The sequence below is a fragment of the Mus caroli genome, chromosome 17 (genome assembly GCF_900094665.2).
Source record: "Mus caroli chromosome 17, CAROLI_EIJ_v1.1, whole genome shotgun sequence".
Lineage (NCBI taxonomy): Eukaryota > Metazoa > Chordata > Mammalia > Rodentia > Muridae > Mus > Mus caroli.
This window is the reverse complement of record NC_034586.1, coordinates 33484640-33508074: the sequence shown is the minus strand read 5'-3', so window position 1 is coordinate 33508074 and position 23435 is coordinate 33484640. Positions and strand designations below refer to the sequence as shown.

Here is a 23435-nt window from a genome sequence, read left to right as displayed (position 1 = left end):
AGGTCTTATGCTGTACTGACATAGTCATGGACAGTGCCCAGAGATCTGGTGCATCTCTCCCAGTAAGATAGGAAGTACTCAGGAACCATATTCCTGAGCTGGGTGACTTGCTAGACTGGAATTGTTTTTAGCATGGATGCCTGTTTGGTATAATGGTTTAACAATAACCAATCAGAATTTGTGCTTCATTATTTCCTTCTAATAGTGTGAGATATCTGACTTGGGTGACATCAAAAGCTCCTTACTTTTCTTTCCATGGCTACCATCTGTGTCCAGGTCTCTGTCTCCTGTAAGTACAACATAAGGAAGTGAGTTCAGCCCAGACCTGAGCATGACTTTCCTCCACGCTGACCTGTGTATCTTCTCCAGTCATCTCTCCTGATCCAGGAGAGGCAGGCCTAGGAGACCTCCATGAGAAATTGACTTTTACTTTCCTTTGAGTTGTAAATTTATTCTTCCTCCTTCAACATTAGGATTTTGTTCAATTATTGTGAATTCTGGTCATGGTTTATTTAATGAGTAAACCAAATCAAAGCAAGATCAATAAAATAGTAACTCTCTCTTGAGAAGTTGAAATCCATTATTTTGGTCTTCTCTGTCTTTTTCCAGGTGCCTTTGTTTCCATTCAACCTTATACCTAAATCTGTTAATTTCTTTTCCTAATAAACTTGAATTTTGATTCATACTTGTTGTCTTAAATTTTTTTCTTTCCCAGTCAAGAATCTCATCTTCACTACGTAGAGGTTTCTTGTAAATGATTATTTTACTCCCTCAGATGATAAAATAAGGTGAGAGCTGGACACAAGCTGGACAAATACATGTCTTGGACTGAGCCCAGAGCGTGTCCTCTTTTCTAATGATTGCTAGACTAGCCCTGAAAGCTTCACACCTCCATACAATCTAATCTTCCAAGCTGACGGATTCAATCTGGCTTTTCTCAGCTTCTGACTGAATTGCTTTGTTGGCCTCATACTAAGTTTGGCAATCTTTTCTGATCTTCTGGCTCCATCTCATTCTCAGCGTAGTTCTATCTTCACTTGTATCTTGTATGTTCTCTCTGTAATCCTTACTTTGTAAAACTGTCCTGGTAAAACTGCAGTACTCATACCACATACCACAGCACACTTTGTCTCGTGATGCTGTTCTATGAGAGTTAGGCATATCCTATTTCTGACTTGTTCTATCAGATCTTTCTCTAATTCATCATTTTATCTGGCCCTCAATTAGATGCTGCTTTCAAACATGGTTACTTACTTCTACCAACTAAGCTTTACTTCATTGTTGGGTCTGGCACGATTTTCCCAGTCCAATTCCATTAATACTAGTGCAGCAGGAGGCCTGTGATTTAATGAGAAAAATATAGGAAGCAGAAAGAATTGCATGGACAGCAAGCNACTCAGAGGAGAGGAAGAAGCCAAGATGGAAATGGCCAAACAGGAAGAAAATCCTGATCCTGCATGGTTTTAAATAGCCTCAGGTAGTTATGAATATCATATGGGGATAGAATAATTGGAAAAACATGTTTGATCTAGGTGGGGAGCTTGTATCATTATCAATTAGATCTGAAATTATTGTATGTATATCTTGTGAATTGAAAATATATTGATATATAAATCTGTCTTGAAAATTATAAGCTTCTAGAGTTTTGTTTCTACTGGGTTTCTTGGTGTTATAGCAGCTGACTGTGAGGAGGATGGCTGTTGTATGGGGCTGGCATGGCAGCAAGGGAACTCGGGAGCTCCAGCACTGCAGGAGAGTTGGCAGACAGACAGTAGCTGGATGGAGCACAGGAACTTGGAGGTTCTATTGTATATTCCTCAACAGTTACAAGTGAAAAGTATGTACAAAGGGTGTGTCTGCATTCAAGCTGGATTGTATCTTTGGATATGATNNCTTGCCAGAGCAGTCNTGTGGCTGGATTAAAATTCCTCTACAATTTCTAAACAGAAGGTCTTATACATGCACCGTGGAGCAGTGTCTACCCTACATCAAACTGGGTCTGCCACTGTTCCTNCTGATCAGAAGAACTCTCTGAAACAACGTTGGCCAGGTTGCTTGGCTATCACTGAGCTGCTCTTTTGCTTTGCCTGTCACCTCCAACCCTTCCCCTTCACTATCTGAAGACCCACAGAGTGGTTTGTTTTATTTTTGTGGTTGTTTTATCTGCATGTATGTTTGCCTCTGTAACACTTGTATACCTTGTGCCCATGGGTCCTCAGGTCCCCTGGAAGTGGTGTCACAGACAGCTATGGACTGTCATGGAGACATTGGAAACCAAAAGCAAGTTCTCTGGAATAACAACCAGTGCTCTTACCAAATAACAAGTACCAAGTGCTCCTAACAACTATATTTCTGCCCTTTAAGTGTGTGTTTGTGTGTATTTATTTGTGTGTTTGTGTTGTGTATATGTCTTCTGTGTATGTGACTGTGTAAGGGAGATAAAGAGAGAGAGAGAAGAGAGAGGCATGGGAGATGAGTATTTGTGCACAGGAATACAGTGCCCTTGGATGGTAGAAGAAGGCAGTGGAGCCCTAGGAGATGGCATTTCAGAGAGTTGTAAACTAACTTATTAAGCATGCTGAGAACTAAACTCAGATTCTCAGGAACTGCTCTTAACCGCTGAACCATCTCTCTGACTCTTTGAGTTAGAACTAGACTACATAGTTTTCTAATACTTAACAAATAGGGGTGAGAGACACATTGGTTTTATAAGAAAATGATTAGCTTCAGGGAACTAGAAATCACTACAACTTGTGGCCCCAGGGCTCCAAGGGTTGGGCTGCCCCTTGCTCACCCCCCTCCCATCGAGTGGGTCAGAGGCTTGGATGCCCACCCGGGGCTGAGTGGAAAGCGTCTGGCAGCCCTCCCACGTCTGCCTGTCCAGAGCATAAGTGGAACTCTGGTGGGGCATGGGTCCTCCCTTCTCCCTCCTTCCCCTAGGCCCCTTTTTAGTTCCTACAACATGTCATATATGGGCATCAGGTTTGTTAATTCTGATCCTTGTGATATTTATCCCAGTGATTCCTCAAAGAACTCTATTTCTAATGTCAAAGTTACGAGGCCATGCACTTGGGTAGAGTCTGGCCATAGTCCTAGGCAACAGTCTGTTCCTCCTATTATCTTCAAGACCAATATTTCCATTCACTCATCTGACATTCATCTCAGGAGTCACTTCCTTGCCTGGAAAGCTTGAAGTCTAAGTTTTAAATGGATTTTAATAAACTCTATTAGTTATTAATATGCCCTGGTCAGCCCCTCAATAATTGAGGCGGGGTCCTATGGTATTTCTAGTCAGCTCTGGCATAATTACTGGATGAATTAACACATAATCTATTTTTCTACATGTTAGATTNCTTAGATTCTCAGCTTCACTCCCCAAGTACTTGCTGTGTGAGTCTGCCCCAGGGTATTTCTGCTTCATTAACCTGTCCTCAGGGTCCAATTCTCCTGCCTACATGCTCATGATCAAATTAGCCTCATGGCTGCTGTCTCCTGTATCTGTCTTCTTTCTTGATCCCCTCTTCTGCCTCCTTTTCTCTCTCCTCGTGGTACCTCNCTGAGACTCCCAGCTTTATAGCTCACAACCTGTTTACCTCTGTTCTCTACATTATTTGGTATAGTCACTTTTATTTAATGAATAGCTTTAGATTTGNGGACAAAGTTTATACAACACATGTGGGTATACCTGAAATTTCACTCTTCAGTGGACAATGAGGCATTTGGAGCAAATATTTATCATTTAATACATAGCAGCACCAGACCAACCTCAACACGAAATGGCATCCCAGATGCCATGCCTGGATACCTTGTTATAGAAATCCCACATGGAGTGTGAATCTGGAGGAAGTGAGATGTGAGCCCCTAATCATGCTCAAGATTTGAACCTGATCCTCTATGTTTGGGTCAAGATGATATGTTAGCATGGATACCTAAAGCAAGCACCAGGATAGAGAAGGGAACTATGTCTACTGAGTCCTCAAGTGGAGAAGGAAAAACCAGGAGACTCCTACTGAGGTCATGGTATATGGAAGATCTCATGTTGTCTATTGGATAGAGGATTGCTGATGTGTCACTTTGTTGACAGTTCACATAGAAATGTGCTTCTCACTTGAGACAGGAATCGTGTCCCACAGACACACACTAACAAAGCACCCATCACATGCTTCGAAACATGACTTCCCTGCCGCTTTAGAGGGTGCTGCTACAAAGATGTTATCCTTAAGCAAAGGGGGGGGCTGTCATGTGCATGAACCTCTTCAGGCCTCTGGAATTCAGAAACCCAAGCAAGATGAAGTACTCACATATGTTTTAGGGTCCCAAATATGGTCTGTCTTGCTCAGTAGTATATGGAAACTAGAGCAAAATTTCTACACAAGAGACATCACATACAAAGTCTACACAACAGTGTTCATTTTTCTGGTAATGCTATTGATTACAGTTACAGCACTCATTATATTCTGTCTGCCCTGCCCTGTTCCATAGACTGGATATAATATAGGACAACAGGATAACTTAACTCCAGTTTGAACCGTTTCCCATTTCATGAAAGGTGAGTGTATACTCTAATGACTACAGTCTAATCCTCTAGGAATTTAAGTAATTATCTGTTATTGCCCAATTTGGTTTTTTTTTTCACATATCCTTCCTTACATCAGTCAACATTCTATATGAAATACAAATACGACTTGACATTAATTTGTTTGGGTCTTAGCATAGAAGAGGTATGTCCACCATATACTATTAAGTTTTCATTTTGGAACATGTCCTCAGTTATGTAGCCCAGGATGATCATGAACCTGCAAACATCCTCTTGACAAAAGATCCTCTGTGCTGATATTACAGACATGATATAACACCCAGGGCTGTCAGAAGCAGTGCTTTGACTCTATCAACTGTGATAGAATAGCACAGAAATCTGTTGTGAGACAAGAGAAACAGTTCCTACCACTGTCAGTGACAGTTGACAGCAGAAAACACCAGACTCATACACAGATCTGAGAATAAGTACAATTCCGGTTGAAACATGAATGGCAACATGACACAATTTAAGATCAGACTCAGGCCTGAACAGGCTAAGTGTGAAAGAAAGATGAAATTTCAAGACCTGTAAGTCATATAAAGTACTCAGAAATTGCTGGTTGTTTGTGAGCCTAGAGGCTGCCTGGGGCTGAGAAAAAAGAAAACAAACCCGGGTATGCCCCGTAGTTAAAACATTCCTGGGAACATCTTGACCATAAGATAAGGAGGAATGTGAGGACATAACAGGGCTATCTGAACTGAGTCAACAACTCACAGAATTCTGACACCCTGCACGTACATTTAATTTTTCTGCTGATGTTTGAGTAAGCCAATAATGTGTCGCTATGCTGAATTCCACACCTCTAAGCCCCTTACACCATAAAAACCCCTAGCTTTCGAGCCTCGTGGCCGACATCCGTTATCTCCTGTGTGGGATGCATGTCCGTCCGGAGATCTGTCATTAAACTACCTCATGTAATTACACCAGGGTGGTCTATTCATGATTCTTTGGGTGCATGCCGAATTGGGAATTGAGTGGGGGTTTCCCCACTAGGTTCTATCAAGTGCCCACATGAAAGAACAGCACAGACACTGGACAAGGTCCTAAAATTGCCTGAGTTCTTTTGACCACATGATCTATTGAAAGAATAGGGATACAGGAGTACCAAATAGACAGAGGTGGTAAGGTACAATGTGAAAGCCCAGGTGGACCCAGCAACAACTCTACATAGCCCAGGCTTCACTTGACTTCATACTGCAACCAGTGCCATATAGGCAAAAGATTTATCACAAAAAAACAGACAGTTTCTGTCCTTACCTGTTCTCAGCAAAATCTCCTTCCCACAATCCTACCAACCTCCAAATAAGTCTTAGCAAACTGTATAATTTGACTCCTCATACACTTGTTTGAGCATCTCAACTGATTTGCCAATGATGGCCCAAGTCCTTGGGCCCTCATTCAGCATGATGTAATTGTGGCCATTGAAGGCTATTTTGAAGAATCCATGACTAAAGTCCCCTCGAGGCAACACATCACAACCATACTTCCTCTGGATTGTGTGATATCCTGGACAAGACCCCTCTCTCAGCCATGCCAACAGGCCAAAACCTTTGATTAGGCCCTCAGTAGACTAAGTCCCTCCCCTATGTCCTTTCTAAGTGGCCTGGTTTGGTCTTAAAGTGCACAGAAATTCAGGAGAGTGCCCCTTGGCTCTGTTGAGTGATGGGTTGCATTTTCCAGGATAAACTTTGGACATGGGGAACTCTGGCAACCCCATGGAGAGCTATAAATTTGGGATTTCTGATTTGGGCTCACTTACCAGTTATGCTATTGTTGTAGATGTGGAACAGTTTCTGAAGTTACTTTCTGAAAACACCTAGTCCCCTGTGTTTTCTCCTCCCAGTACTCTGACTTCTGCTGATCCATCCATGGTGCACAATGTTCCATCCTTGAGTCCCTGCTCTGCTGTTGATTCTTCCAACTGTATATCATCCACAAAGCCAACAGTGATGAACGGGGGTTCCAGGAAGTGAGGCCAAGGCAAGAGAATTTGGGAAGAGCAAACATAGTGTAACCCTAGGTACAGTGGAATTTTAGATGTTGACCCTACACTAGGTCCCCATGGTGCTCAACAACCTGGCCACTGAGGATAGCTGGGATTAGGGAACAAGAGGCAGGGCAGGATATAAAATGGAGAAAGTAACAGGAGGTTCTGTCTGGGCTAGGGAGAAGACAGACTTTCCTGGTACTGCTCCCCTTGGGATGGAGTCCTTTTGTTTCCCACATTGAGTTCTTTCCCTATGAACACTCGACTCACCCTCTGAATGGCTAGTCAGGGTCAGCACAGCCAGGAGTAGCATGAGAGAATCTGTAATATACATCTTCATTCTATTTGAAGAGTGGAGACAGAGACTCTGCTATTATGTGTTCATTTCATAATCTTGAAAGGAGGAGCCTAATTGATTTGTCTTAAGAATTCCCAAAGGTAGTAATAGAGAATATTTGGTTGGGTCATGGAAAAATGAATGCCTAGAAGAGAATTCTCTGGGGCCCTGCCTCTACAGCTAAGATCCAGCTCTGGAACCTGGAATCCTAGAGAAAAAGTTATTTACCCTGATATTATCCCCCTCATTCTGGCCACAATATCCTCTGAGTCTAGGCCAGAAGTCACTGAGTCAGGAAGCTTCAATCATTGAGTTATCTGGTTATCTACAGAGTCTCACAAATTGTTTACGAATATTTGTGTGGCTTATAGCAATCCACATTCACAAAGTTGGGAATTGAAATTTCTGAGACATTCCATCTAATAAACACATGAATAATGATGTTTACAAAAGGTAACAACTAATTTCCAAAATCTAATGATATGGCGACAATAATAGATGTTGACATTTCTGCCTGTCCTTGTCCTCATTTTTCCCACTAGAGATCCTTCTATACTAATTCTTTTTAACCTTTTAATTTTATGTGTAGTTTGAAAATGAAACTTCACAGAAATGTACAAGTAGAATATTGTTAGACTCACTTTTTTTATTCATGTGTATGATTGCGTGTCTATGTATGTGTGAATATTGGGAATTAGAGTTGTCAGTGGAGGCCAGAAGAGAAANTCTGGAGGAGAATGCACAGGAGGTTGTGAGCTCCTAGACTTCAGACTCTGAGTCTGATCCTCTGTACAGTATAACCATCTCTCCAGCTACAGGGGGAATGTGTCTATAAACACCTTCAGATCATCTTGTTCTTTTTGAGTCTCACCAGGACTTCACATGCCTCTTCATTCTGAGTGCTGAGATTAAAAGCATTGGTCACAGATGACTAGCGATTAAGGGCACTGACTGCTCTTCCGTAGGTCCTGAGTTCAATTCCCAACAATCACATGGTGGCTCACAACCAACTGTAATGGGATCAGATGACCTCTTCTGGTGTGTCTTAAGATAGCTACAATTTACTCATACAAATTAATTAATTAATTAATTTAAAAAAAAAAAAACATTGGTCACTACCCAAGTTAAATGGAGATTTTGACCTCTGATATGTCACTAGGCTGACACAGGTGCTACCTACAGTCTGCAATGTGAAACATCATTGAATTCGTAGAGTGCTGTATCCATGCCCTTGGGTGAGACTTGTTCACAGGGTGGATGTTGTGGATTTTACCAGTTCGTGGAATAGCTTTAAAACCTACTGTCTGAATGCTTTTACTGTGGGCAAGGGACACATTTACTCACTTGTGAATGGTATCTATAAAACCTAGGAAGTATAGCTGTGATAGAAGCCAGTGCTGCTGCATTGTAGCTGCTTTGCCTACCTGTGGAAAACCCATACAGGACCTAATCAAAGCCAAAAGGAGATGGAGGAGATATGTGGAGGATAAGCTGAATCATGCACTCCTGGGACTTCAACCTTCAGGGTCTCAGGGGGACCACTGCTACCATGCTTACCAGAAGCCTGATTATAGCTCCCTCATTTCTGACCAATGGAAAGAAAACATCCTGTTAGTGGCCAGAGAGACAATATGGTCAATGAGAGTCATTAGGAATCTGCTGCTCCTTATACCATAGAAGTTTCCATTACTGTGACCCAAGGTAGGCAAAGAGATAGATGAAACAGTGGATATAACCAACTGTCCTTCTGGTATGTAAATACCTCATGGACAATGAATTGGAAGCAGTGAAGACATTGAGACCTCAGCCTTCCTCCTGGGACCACAGGCAGGTTTACTAGCTTGAAGAGGGTTAAGACTCAAAGCTAAGCCGGGCAGTGGTTGTACATGCCTTTAGTCCCAGCACTTGGGAGTCAGAGGCAGACAGATTTCTGAGTTCTACGCCAGCCTGGTCTACAGAGTGAGTTCCAGGACAGCCAGGACTACACAGAGAAACCCTGTCTCGAATAAGAGCTAGAATAAGGGGTGGAGAAAGAGCTAACAATCAGGTAAAGCCAGGAGACTTTGGTTAGGTGACAATGGATTAGGTATGACATGTGGTACAACTTCTCAGACCAATTCCCTTCAGATGCAACACTCAGTCTTTAGTCGGTTCTAGGTCAGAGCCATCTTCTATAGGAAGTGGAGGACATGGAGCATAGTAGTCCGCAAAATGAGTGATGAGTAGAGATTGACTGCAGACAGTTCCCAGTTCATTTCACAAGATTGGCATCAGGGAGGCTGCTTGCCTTTCATAGGCTTCTTTACAGAAGTGACAGGGACAGGCAAGAGGGTAATGGAAAGATAAACTCCTGGGTGCTGCACATCTGGAATCCTGTTTCCCACCCAGACCCACCTCTGTGGACTGGTATCCTGGAAACAGTGTCTGGGGACATGATGCTTAGTGTAAATGCTTGTGGTGGTCCTGTTGACAACATTTTTTGAGTCCAGCTGAGGGATTATAAGCCAGCAATTCTAATCATTCATGGCAGGATCTCTACACACTTAGAATGTGAAGGGACCTCAATGTAATTCTCCTTATGTGGATTTTATCAAACCATACTGACCATGACTTGAACTGAGAGCTTTGAGACATTTGGCTTATTGAAGACTTATAAGGCTTATAAGAATGATGATTTAAAAGAGAATTAAGTATTTTTCAAGGCATAATTATGGTGGATACAATATACCTTTTTTTTTTTTGATGCTTACATTCTGACAAGAACCTTTATCTTTTCCATCAGTTAATGGGTCGTTTCTTCTTCTAAAACAGCTCTTTATTTTTAAGAAAATTCAACTTAACAGATATATGTAGGCTATATATAATTTTATGTCTTTGTGTGTGTGTGTGTGTCTGTCTGTCTGTCTGTCTCTATCTCTATGTGTATGTGTGCATCTGTTTGTCCCTGTCTCTCAGTCTCTGTCTATTTCTCTGTCCCTGACTCTATTATGTTTATGAGTGTCTCAGGGGGGCTGTAACAGAATATACAGTTGCCTGTATAAGACAAAGAGTCACCATAAATACTGGAAGTGTAATTAAAGAAGGTTGTGACTGACAAGTCTATGCTAGAAATCAAGTTCTGGTCCTTTGCAAAAATAGCAAGTGCTTTTCATTGCTGAGTCATCTCAGCAGCCACAGGAGAATGAATTTATTAGTATTAAATAATTGTAATAAAAAGTTATTTTAATATTTTCAATTAGGTATTTTCTTCAATTACACTTCAAATGCTATCCCAAAAGTCCCCCATACCCTCCCCACCACTCCCCTACCCACCCACTCCCACTTTTTGGCCCTGGCATTCCCCTGTACTGAGGCATATAAAGTTTGCAAGACCGAGGGGCCTCTCTTTCCACTGATGGCCGACTAGGCCATCTTCTGGTACATATGCAGCTAGAGACACAAGCTCCGGGGGTAATGGTTAGTTCATATTGTTGTTCCACCTATAGGGTTGCAGACCCCTTTAGCTCCTTGGGTACTTTCTCTAGCTCCTCCATTTGGGGCCCTGTGAACCATCCAATAGCTGACTGTGAGCATCCACTTCTGTGTTTGCCAGGCGCCGGCATAGCCTCACAAGAGACAGCTATATCAGGGTTCTTTCATCAAAATCTTGCTGGTGTATGCAATGATGACAGCATTTGGAGGCTGATTATGGGATGGATCCCCGGGTATGGCAGTCTCTAGATGGTCCATGCTTTCTTCTCAGCTCCAAACTTTGTCTCTGTAACTCCTTCCATGGGTGTTTTGTTCCCAATTCAAAGAAGAGGCAAAGTGTCCACACTTTGGTCTTTGTTCTTCTTGAAATAATTTTTAAATATTTTATAAGATAATTAAATGTTTTTATTAATACCATAGAATATTTTTTGGAGATGAGGTATAGTTATATAACCTGTCCTGGTCTAGGACTTGCTATGTAGATCAAGCTTGTCTGGAACACCAAGATCCCTTTGCTTTTGCCTTCTCAGTGATGAGCTTAATGCAAAACGTATGGGCTAGAGAGAGAGCTCAGCAGGTAAAAGCACTGGCTGGTCTTCCAGGAAAACTGTGTTGGATTCCTAGTATCTACATGGCTGCTCACAACTCTCTATGACTCCAGTCTACTGGGACCCCAAACCCTTTTCTGGAAAGCTTGGGGTACAGAGACATGCATAATGACAAAATACTCATGCACACAAAGTCATTAAAACTTAGTGATAAATGGCAGGATCCACTCCACGGGACCCATTGTTGAGTTTGCCTTTGATACATTACTAAATTTGTACATGAGGCACTTCTGTAAGGTTATTTTTTCCCTGTGAACTTGCAACGTCATTGAATCATTAGATTTCTGCTGCATCTACACCCATAGGAGAGCATTGTATATACAGTATGTATTGTGTCCATAGTGTTACTTTTAAAGGATGCCATGGTTTGCCTAAGATCTTAAATGTTTTAATATTCACACATTTAAATTAAAATTATCACGAAAATCAGTTGTAAATTTTAAACAACCAGTTTTATAGGTCTGCCCTTACTCTGAATAATGACATAAAGACCTTTATATATATTAACAACTTTAGGTACAACAATTCTGAGCTATTCTAATCCTGGAATGCTGGACTAGAACTCTTCTCAGCCACGTGGCCTGTTACCTACCATCTTAGCCAAGCTCTTCCCTGCTTCTTTATCTATATCCCCATTTGACACCCCCACACATATCCTCACTCTGGGCCTGAAATTTCAGCCTTTTCCTCTACAGCCAAGTTATTGCATGTTCTAAGAGTACTATCCATGAAGAACATGAAGGAAAATATTTTATAAATACTGAGTCGGGTAATACTTCTAATAGTGACAATACCAAAGTCTGGACTACAGCCAGGTATCTGGGTACAGAAATCTGAATTTGAAAACAGTGCACAAAATCATCTTCCAACAGTCAATATCACCACAAATTTTCCATAAAATATCTTAAATGTAATTAATTATAAATTTATTGTGAAGAATTCAAGTGTACAAAATTACAAGTATTCCTTTGAGGGCTGAGATGTTATTCCTGTTTTAGCTGACTAGAGAGGGATTGGTGGGCAATGGATTGATTTACATTGTACATTAGAGGGACCTGAGAATATATTCATTAATTATATTCCAAAGAAGTCCAGGAAGAGGAGAACATAAAGCTTTGAATGGCATTGGCAGTGGCGTGCTCTATTTTATAGAAGTCCTCATTTTAATGATTTTCTTTGTGTGTAGTTTCCTGCTACACTATTCAGACCTGGTGGACAGGAGTTCAGAACTGATAGCATACCTGAATGTTGCGAGGTTAGCATGATCCTCCATTCCTGTCATTCCCAGTGTAAACAATTCTAATGTTTTCCCATTGATTCTTTTACATGGTAATGGATTCCATAAAATGGAGGTTAATGCTGTTCAAAAAAACTCTTCAATATCTTTTTTTTTAAATGAAAAAATGTTGTTTAAATTGTACTTACAAAAGTTATATTTTGGAACAGCACATGGTTATTTCATGCCTCTAATCCAGTACTTTAAAAGAAGAGACATAAATACCAAGAGATCATAACCAGGAGAAGCTACATAAGATCCTATGTCAATACAACAATAACCACAACTCAATAATAACCAGAACAAAAATGCACACTGTAAGTGGACACTTAAAACCTGACTATGTAACTTGCCAAATTCCTGCCATTTATTTTAGACATGGATAAGTGGAAATACTTTACAACTTCAAAGAAGGCTTCTGTATCACTGAACACACCTGTAATGCTAGCACATGAAAGGTATAGTTAGGAAAATCAGAAGTTCAAGGATCAGTGAACAGTGATATGGGAAGACACACATGCACAGCCTGCAAGACCCTCCGTAGAATGACCTGGGGCAAATTAGGTAACTGCCATCAGAAGAGGTAAGAGACAGCCAGAAGTCTCCAGTTTATGAATGAAGGAAAATTTTAAAAATGAAGAATATGAAAGCCGTAGGAGGGAGACTCCTACTTTCTATATTTAACTCTGAAACTCATGTAAAAATTCGAAAGATGAAACTGGAGAAACTGAGGGAGTCTCAGAACTGGCTTGTTTCTCTTTCAAATATGACCACATTGAAAAAATTATTTTTCCTGCATTTTACTTTAGTTGTCTCTTTCATTGTATTTTGTTTGCTTGTTTGTTTGTTTTTTGTCTTGTTTTGTTTTGTATTTGCAGAGCTCATTACAGTTGTTAGAAACCAGGCTTTGACACTAAACCTTCTGATGATAGTACCACACTTAAGTTGTATGTGCTCAAGGGTCCAGGACTTTGGGGACCATCAAAGACACACTCCTGTTGCTGTCAGGAACAAGAGACATCCTGAGAAGAAAGACCACAGAATCATATTCAGTACTGAAGATGGGCATCGTACCATGTAGATACAGAAAACAAAAACAGAGGAGGAAGAGATGCCTACTTCCTAAGTATGGAGGACAACATAACAGATAAGGATAGCCCAGTAAAATCTGAAGTGGGAAGATCTCTACAACTTCAGTAATAGCTGTCTAAATCAGACAGAAAATCAGAATAATCTAAATCAGAAATTACCTACAAACATCTTAAATATATTAGTAAAGTTAAGTAGGAAATTACACAAACCAGAAAAAAAGGCAATGCTCATTTCATAAATGGAGATGAGTATGTCCATAAAGTGAGAAGTAATGGCTGGAGGCCTGTTTAAGAAAAAGAGCTCCAGAATACTGCTATAGGTTTCCAGGAAGGATTACTTGGGAGATCTCAGGGTTAGACAGATGGCCCAGTGATTTTTTAAAAAGCCCTGACTGCTGTTCCAGGAGACTAGCCTTCAATTTCTAACACATGCACAACATACAACTATTGCATTACAAACACAGGACATCTGAACCTATTTGCTGATCTCCACAGCCACCAGATACCATCATGGTGCTTAGACATACATGCAGGGAAAAAAGTCATACACATAATAAAAATGAATAGTATTTATTAATTAATGTAAGAGAAAGGGAAGGGAGCAAAAGATACAAACATTGAAAATAACCACAACAGGAGAGATTATGGAAAATAGTCTCCCTTAAGGACTCAGACAGATCAAGGACCAAAGCCAATTTTCTGATACTCCTGTTTAGCTAGTCTATTGTTATCTACCTATTGACACTAACCATATTTGCTAAGCCTGTAGTAGCACAGCAAGTTCAAGATCTCTATTGTTTCCCACAATGTGCATGTCTGAAATGCAACTCAAGAATGAATGGGACCCAGAGGTCCAGGAGGCCAGCCTCAGAAGAAAGGGAATAGAAATAACACAATTCATAGGAGCCTGAAACCAACATGCAATGGGACCCTGCCCCTCTTGGCACCTGAGAAAGTTCACTAGACTGGGGGGTGAACAGGGAGCACATTCCTTAATGATGAAGGAAGCCAGACACAGGGAGACTAAAGTGAAAGCCTGGAGTTGCTGGAAGGGACAGGGCCAAGGCTAGGCTTCCCTTGTCTGTGGTGATGCTGCACAGCATCCTTGTGGCTTCAGAATGAGATTCTTTCTCTCAGTACCAATACTCACTTGCCAGAGTCAGAGAGCAGGCCAGCATGACTACCAGCAGCAAGAGGAGGACTGCAGGTAACAAAGTCTTCCTCCTACATGATGGTACAGATTTAGTCCAGAATGATTTCATTCACAAAACATTTCTGAACTCCTGGAAGAAGCTGATTGACTTTGCTTAAAGTACCCAGTGGGACATACAGAGACATGAAAGGTCATGAAAAGATTTACTATAGGGGACAAATTTCTAGAGCCTTGCTTCCTTACTGCAGATTCAGCTCTGGTGCCTGATATCCTAGGAGCAGTGTTTTGACACAAGTTTCTTACCCTGGTCCCTGTACCTGTCCTGTTGACAGCATCCATCTAACTCCTAATCCAGATTCTGATCTGGCTGACAGAATCAAGGAAGGAAAAAGAAAACAAAGTCCTACAAAACTCCCTGGTATGATCATCCTCTTGCTGATCCGGGGTTTCCTTGCCTAATCATGTCATAGTCTTAAACTGGTGTGGTGAGGCATCTCTGATGGTTTTTACACAAAATTTCTTCCGTGTCTCTCTATGACGCGACTTTGACATTCCAAAGACCTTCAAGACACAAACATGCAGCCCAATACCCTGTACATTCATTGGGAACATTGTAAAATTATCAACCACCCATGATATGGCAACCATTTAATGTCTCAGAGATTAAGGACCCAGGCTTTCTTACCCTTATCCATTTCTTTGGTCCTATGTAGTTGCAGCATCCTTTGCCCAATTCTGTGTTCACAGGGGCATCTTCTATTAGGTCTGATCATACCTTGATGCCACAGTTTACATTTGTGGCAAGGGGTAGCTTCCCTAGCTCTGAAGCTATTGCAGGGCAGGGTGTGAAATGGAAAGCAATGGTCTTACAGAATGAGAAAGACTTCCTGTACCTCAGTTGCTCCTTCCCTGCACAATACAATTGGTGTAAGGACAGCTGTTACTTACATTAAATCTTTTTTGACAGAGGCTTGTTGTTGGGTCCCAGATATAGAGGAGGCTCTGGGACTTTCTGGAGGAATGTCTCCAGGACAGCCCACAGCACTGAGCCCTCCCTACACTAACATGTGTCTGCTTCCCAGCATCTCTTTCTCTCTCAGCAGAGGCTGGCTTAGAAATATCCATCACTGACTAAACCTTTCTTTTCACTGAACTACAACATCACACTTCTTTATTGAAGATACACATGTGTCTAGTGTTTTGATATTTCTTACCATGGTAGGTGGTTGATTCCTGTATTAAGCATGAGTAAAGCCTTATACAGAAAATGAAGTGTGATTTCCTGGTAGGACCTTTGTTCTCTGTGTGGAATACAGTGCCTGCTGTGACAAAAAGCAGCCAGGTAGAACCAAATGTATCACAAATTGAAAAGGGTTATATGTGCTGGGGAGACAGACAGCCCTGTGGGATATAAAATCTGAATGCACTCTCACCTGGTTGCTGGTTGCAGCCTTGATGACATTGGGAATCCTTCCTGGGTTCCCAGATGTCTACTGCACCCCTGAGCAATCCTTCACAGTTTGACACCACAGAAGTTAGTGGTCCCACCACTAGGCACACCCCATGAGTCAAGACTCAGATGCTGCTCACACTCTAGACATGCCTTTGGCAGTCCCATTTTGAAACATGACCTGACCTCTGTAAGGATCTTCCTGCCATCTAGGGACCACACTCTTGGAAACCCGTGTCAATAGTCTGTGCAGACTCTGGGCCTGACAGATTTCTACCACACTGAATTCTACATGGTCTGATTTAAAGCTTCTTCCATCCTGTGTATCTGATTCTGCCAGGTTTCAGCATATATTCCAATNCTCTGACTGTCCTGAGAGTGTGGTTACTGGAGAGACTGGGGCTAACAAACCACCAGCTCAGTAGAGGTCTTTGTTTGGGAGAAGGGAGATGGTTTTCCACTATTTCTCCTGGTGTGGCTGCTTAAAACTTTTGTCTCCCTTGCTCTGTCTTTCCTGACTTAAAATATCTGGTTCTATTCCCTAAGCAGGAAATCCTGAATTATATAAGAATGGAGAAAACTAGCTAACTTTGTGCAAGTGCCCATTTTCTTTGCTCTCAATCATGGATGTGACCAACCACCTCAAGCTTCCTCCCTTGACTTCCCCACAACGACAAACTATAACTAGGACTTTAAGCCAAATAAATCCTTTGTCCCTTAAAATATATATATATCTGTTTCTGAGTGCACAATGAAATTTTTCAGGGGCCTTCTGTCTTTGCCACAGCTCTGGTCACTTCTCTTCAGTGAGGGTGCTCGCCCACAGTCCCCCCTTACGAAATCTGGACTTTTCCCTTTTACTACTTTATATGATTTCCTTTAATACTTTGCTGATAAGGTACATTATTCTTACCATCACTCACTGTGTCTGATAGTTTTTATCCAAGTCACACTCACTTATTCCTGGCAAATTTTTCATGTGTTCCTGAGTGTCCCGGCCCCATCCAGCTCTGTTTCATCCTTCTACAGACAGTGAGACCTGTACTTAATACTGCACATGAGGGAGGTGTCACTCTCCTGTTCTCAGAACAGGAAAGAAGAAAAAAAAAAGGTCAGTGACTGCTGCCTACCCACCAAGTTCATCTGCAGGATCCTAACATGAGGGGGAGGCTTAAGTTCAGGAAAGGAGGCCTCTTCGCTCATCTGCTCTATATCATTTCCTGTATTTCTTTGCAAATAAGCTAGAGATTTCTGGACATCACTCACCTTCTCTGAAAGCTGTTGACTAACTTTCCCCACTTTATTCTCTGGACAGTCCATCAGAGTGACTCTGTCTTCCCCTTTATCATGGATTTCTTCTAGCTCATGAAAACCTTGAACTCCTCTGCTTCCCAATGACAGGAATTACAAGCCCGCACCACCATGCCCTGCTATATTAGAAGAATTCTGTTAGAGAATATTTTAATATTAAATAATATTTTACACTGTCTTAGGTTTTCTATTGCTGTGAAGACATACTGTAATAGCCTCATGTTCATGAATTCCATGTCAATTTAACAGAATCAAAGGGAAATAAGGGTTCCATAGATTTACGTAATTAACTATAACCTAGCTCTCAACAATGGACTAGCCACAGCTTTTAGATCAGTGGTTCTAAACATGCAGGTTGCTACCTCCTTAGCAAACCTCTGTATCCAAAGTTTACTTACATTGCAATTAAAATATAAGTGATAGTTATGAAGTGGCAAAAAAAGCATGTTGAAGGTTGGGGGTCACCACAACATAAGGAACTGTATTAAAGGGTTCCAGAACAGGAAGATTGAGAACCACTGCCTCAGACTACCCACTGACTAACGTTTGAAAGCAGCAGTAGGAAAGGCATTAATAAGAGTTCAGAAAACAAAAGAGGTGATCACTAGGGAACAATTCAATCTGTTCCAAGACTCCCAAAAGGAAAACCTCACCTCTAGGCAACTTGTTAGATTGCAGAAGGCTGCAAACTGACATCTCAGAGCAGCATTCTGGGCCCTGGGCCCTGGGCCCAGAGCCTCTGACCAGGACTGAATTGTGACCAGCCATGTCTGAACTCAGAGTCACAGCACTGGAAGTGACATGAAAAGACGTTCTTGCAAACTTCCTAGAACTGTAGAGCAGCCAGTCTAGATTCTCTTCATTTACAGGTAGTGGATCTCATTCCAGTTAGCTGAATAAAGGATCTGCCTAAGGAACATTCTCCAAAATGTTGATCCTCCATCTGTTGCCATACAGGGCTGGTGAAGCTCTTCTTCCTGCCCAGTCTGAACTCCTTTGCAATATAGTTAGAAATGTATTGTTCCTCCCACAACATAAATAATATCTAAGCTCCCAAGATAGCATTAGTGATTTTTAGTACTTGAATACATCACAGTCAACTTAAGGGCTTCTTAGTACTTCCAAAGCTCTCTGTGAAAACTATTTGGCCATATTAATGACTAACTTTTGAACAATTTGTACATAAAGGACTTAGACAATGAACATCATACTTTAGAATAACATTCATTAACCTAGCATCCATTCAGTGTGAGAGGTTTCCTATGGATGTGAATGCAGCCATAAAGAAGAGTTCAGTGATGTTTTATGTCTTCAGTGTGAACAACCTTGTGCCCATTTAGGGACATATCAATGAGTAAAGATTACAATTAGCCCACATGGTTGGCAAATTCCTTTTATTCCTGAGCACTTTGGAGCCAGTAGCAGATTAATGTCTGAGTGCTCGGTCAGCCTGGTCTACATAGCCACTTCCAGTCCTGCCAGGCTACATCCTGAGATGCAGTTTCAAGAGAAACTAAAGAAAACTAACATGAAGGGCCCTTGCTATTCTTACTCTTGCTACGCTTGATATACCAGAGTTGTTTTTCCAGCACCTGAGTCTAGCAGTTCATACATTTCTTAACTCCAGATGCAGGGTTTCTGACTACCTCTTCTGGAATCTATGGGTACCTGTACCTTGCATACACACAGAGACACACAAGAATACATACAAATAAAACTGAGTCTTAAAATTGTTTCTCTGAAAATATATCTGTGCAACTACATTTTTCTCTGTTCCAAATATGTTCTAAAAAGTGCTAAAAGGACGACACAAAATTCTATGATTTGTGGTGTGGACAATGAAAATAAGGAGTTCCAGAAATTTTCAATATCCAAAATGATCTTCGGAAGGCATCATTCTATTTTGGAAAATTGTTCTTTCTCTTTTCATTCAGCTTATATAATTAGTTATCAATATGTGCATTGAATCAAAACTCTCAAGACCTCCAGTTCCTACCGTGATAGTTATGGATTAATATAATCCACACAAGCACAGTCACCACAGAAAGCTTCACAGTGTCTCAGCACATAGAGAGATTTCTAAAATTGAAATGTTTGACGATTGCTGACTTACATGCCTCTGGGCTAGGATACAAGGATGATGTAACTTGGACTAGAGGACAGACTCATACTTAAACACTGATGCCAGAATACAAAGCTGTACAACTGGTGCCAGGTGGAGAAGCAGTACCCTAGAAATCTCCCACACCCAGGAATCGATCTCTCCAAGACCCACCCCATCAGGTCTACGTCACTACCTTTGGGAAATCTACGAGAAGCCAATCAGCATCAGCCACACCAGGTTTATAAAGTGAAGAGATATCAGGACCGATTGAGAGGATCAGAGAGGATGAGGAACCCTGGATACTTTGCCGTCCTTTGCCTCCTATTGGTAACCATAGACCTGCCCCAGTATTTTGCAGGTAGGTGCCAGGTATGGAGGGAACTGGCCTTTTAGGGAGCAGGACACAGCACTTGAAATCCTCATCTCTGTACTTTCTTCCTTGAATGACCAGACCCTCCCTGATCCCCTAGCTGGATCACCCCTGACCCTCTCCTGCATCTCAGGTCCACAGACACACCACCACCCATGGTCTGCTCCCTACTAACCTACTCTGGGTTCAGGCTGAAGGGTCATGTTCTCAATGTGCACCACCCACAGGCTCACACTGGCTGAAGACTTTCAAGACTGTAATTATNGAGCCTGGCATATTGGAGGGCCGGTTCATCCAGGTCAGCTATGTAGACTCCATACAGTTTCAGGGATTCGACAGCAAATCAGAGACTGCAGGGATGCAACCTCGGGCTGCTTGGATGAAGCAGGAGCCACCTGAATATTGGAAGAATGAGACAGAACTTGCCCTGAGCGCTTCACTGACAGCAAGACGAACTCTTATATACATGGTGACTGAAAATAATAACGAGAAGAATGGTAAGTCATCTCAGGACTGAGGTCATAAGTCCTCAGTGACCTCGCGGTCTGGCCCAATAAGCTCCACTCTAGGTCCTCCAGTAAGAGATTCAGCCCTAGTCAAAGGGAACCCTGTGATTTTAGACCCCAGAGAACTACAGACTGTTAACTGAGAAGGGGTTTAGTTGGGGAAAAAGTGTCCCTGGGAGGGAGGAAGAAGCCTTAAAGTGACTAGAGTCTGAATGGGGGTGGGGCAGACTATCACACCCTGCAGGAAGTGTTTGGCTGCAATGTGGCACATGATGGGAGCTTCCTTGGTGGTCACTTCGGGCTCACCTACTATGGCTATGATTACATCATCCTGAATGAGGACCTGAACTCTTGGACTACAGAGGGAAAAGTAGGTGGAAAATTTACTCCAGACCGGAAGCAAGGAAGCTGGACAGACAGTTGGAGGACTTACCTGCAAGGGGAGTGCATAGAAAGGCTTCTTAGATGCCTGGACCTTGGAAAGGAAACCTTGCTGCGCTCTGGTAAGAGACACCCTTGCCAACCCCTTCTGCTTTCTTAGATTGGAGCTCTTGAATCCCTGAGGCCTCCTCCTCAGCAGGGAGCAGCTGGAATGCTTACACTGTCTTGCATCAAAGGGGAAAGAGAGCTCCTCAGTGTTCTGACTCAACATGAGAGAGGGACTCTCCAGAGGATTCAGCCTTCTCCCAGGACAGTTCAGTGTGTCCATTAAGCAGCAGTTCCCTTCCATCTGCACTGTGTATCATGGCCTCTCTCAGGCCTGATCACTGTCCATGCACAATGACATTTAAAGTCTGACTCCAGGGTTGCTGAGTCCTTAGACCCCTTCCCCAGTCAGAACCAGAAGTCTATTTGTCTAGAGTGAAACCCAGAGTTACCTGCTCTGAGTTGGCTCATGGTTATTGTAAAATATTACAAAGAATAGATCACTCAGAACTTGAGTTTAGGCTTCTGTGTGGACTCTGCTCTGTCCCTCATCCAAGTCTCCCACCCTTTCCAGGGATGGTCCCATGCACACTACTCAGGCCCCCAGAGGAGTGCAAAATACCTGAATTTTCAAATTGTTCCCCTCAGATGCCCCCAGAACACATGTGACCCACAAAGTAACACCTGAAGGGAATGTCACCCTGAGGTGCTGGGCCCTGGGTTTCTACCCATCTGACATCACCCTGACCTGGAAGAGGGATGGGAACAACCACACCCAGGACATGGAGCTGCCAGACACCAGGCCTGCAGGGGATGGAACCTTCCAGAAGTGGGCAGCTGTGGTGGTTCCTTCTGGAGAAGAGCTGAGATACACATGCCATGTGCACCATGAAGGGTTACCTGGGCCACTNACTCTAAAATGGGGTAAGGAGTGGTTGTGAGCACATACTCTGCTGTCAGGNAAANTGTGAGCTCTTTGAAAATAAGAGCAAGATCAGGGATGAGAGCTAGGGTCAGACTCCTCACTCTTCCTTCCTTTCTCTCCTCAGGGCCTCCACAAACCCTCCCCATCATAGCAATTCTCATCGGCCTGGTTCTTGTAGCTTTGGTGGTGGGAACTGTGGTGATTTTTCTGGTACGGAGGAAATGAAGGTAAGAAAGGGGCAGGGTCTGAATATTTGTCTCTCTACAGATCTGCAGACCAAGCTGTAAATGTACCCTGCCTCAGTAGAGGAAAGATGTATCCACTCAGGCACTGGGACTTGTGTGCTGACATTAACTCTATCATAAAGCATAAGGGAAATATAGAAAGGTCCACTGCCCTCTTGATGGAGGAGATTNAGANTGATTGTGATTCCCAGTCAGAGAGANGTCACAGAGAAGGTCCCTGCTAAGAACAGACCTACAGAAGGCCAGTTAGTCCTCTTTACTTACTATCTTCCATTGTGCATTCTCCTCTGTACCCTGAGATACAGTCAAATTTCTAGAAACTTCCCTCTGGTTTGACCAGGAGATTCTTCCAATCCCACAACATTATTTCTTGCTAAGTCTCTCACTGGATGTGTTCATTCTAGAGGTGGGAAAGAGGTATCTATACTTCAGTTGCCACTAATTAAGTCTGAGTTGTTTGCTGAGACCCTTCCAATTAGGAAGACAGATGCCCATTGTGGGTACTCACACATTTTCTTTCTGGGCCCTGTTGCTGTGGGCCCTCAANAGGTCTTATGCTGTACTGACATAGTCATGGACAGTGCCCAGAGATCTGGTGCATCTCTCCCAGTAAGATAGGAAGTACTCAGGAACCATATTCCTGAGCTGGGTGACTTGCTAGACTGGAATTGTTTTTAGCATGGATGCCTGTTTGGTATAATGGTTTAACAATAACCAATCAGAATTTGTGCTTCATTATTTCCTTCTAATAGTGTGAGATATCTGACTTGGGTGACATCAAAAGCTCCTTACTTTTCTTTCAATGGCTACCATCTGTGTCCAGGTCTCTGTCTCCTGTAAGTACAACATAAGGAAGTGAGTTCAGCCCTGACCTGAGCATGACTCCCCTCCACGCTGACCTGTGTATCTTCTCCAGTCATCTCTCCTGATCCAGGAGAGGCAGGCCTGGGAGACCTCCATGAGAAATTGACTTTTACTTTCCTTTGAGTTGTAAATTTATTTTTCCTCCTTCAACATTAGGATTTTGTTCAATTATTGTGAATTCTAGTCATGGTTTATTTAATGAGTAAACCAAATCAAAGCAAGATTAATAAAATAGTAACTTTGTCTTGAGAATTGAAATCCATTATTTTGGTCTTCTCTGTCTTTTTCCAGGTGCTTTTCTTTCCATTCAACCTTATACCTAAATCTGTTGATTTCTCTTCCTAATAAACTTGAATTTTGATTCATACTTGTTGTCTTAAATTTTTTTCTTTCCAAGTGAAGAATCTCATCTTCATTTAAGTAGAGGTTTCTTGTAAATGATGCTTTTACTTCCTCAGATGATGAGATGAGAGCTGGATGCAAGCTGGACAAATACATGGTTTGGACTGGGCCCAGAGCGTGTCCTATTTTCTAATGATTGCTAGACTAGCCCTGAAAGCTTCATGCCTCCACATAATCTAATCTTCCAAGCTGACTGATTCAATCAGGCTTTTCTCAGCTTCTGACTGAATTGCTTTGTTGGCCTCATACTAAGTTTGGCAATCTTTTCTGATCTTCTGGCTCCATCTCATTCTCAGCGTAGTTCTATCTTCACTTGTATCTTGTATGTTC

At 42.2% G+C, this 23435-nt stretch overlaps 2 protein-coding genes across 3 annotated transcripts in view; both read left to right on the top strand.

Annotated features, from left to right (window-relative positions):
• LOC110283719 (E3 ubiquitin-protein ligase TRIM39) overlaps positions 1-23435 on the top strand; it is a 529744-nt gene that overhangs the window by 351451 nt on the left and 154858 nt on the right. The window lies entirely within an intron of this gene.
• Positions 19653-23070, top strand: LOC110283728 (HLA class I histocompatibility antigen, B-15 alpha chain-like). 2 transcript variants are annotated; one of them, XM_021149182.1, is made up of 6 exons: positions 19653-19725; positions 19965-20234; positions 20471-20746; positions 21318-21593; positions 21719-21821; positions 22663-23070. In XM_021149182.1, the coding sequence occupies exons 1-5, from the start codon at positions 19653-19655 to the stop codon at positions 21817-21819; spliced, it is 996 nt and encodes a 331-aa protein (XP_021004841.1). In that variant the 3' UTR covers positions 21820-21821; positions 22663-23070. The 2 variants fall into 2 exon arrangements, with proteins under 2 accessions (XP_021004841.1, XP_029327090.1); XM_029471230.1 differs by lacking the exon at positions 22663-23070 and having other exon boundaries at positions 20094-20234; positions 21719-21819.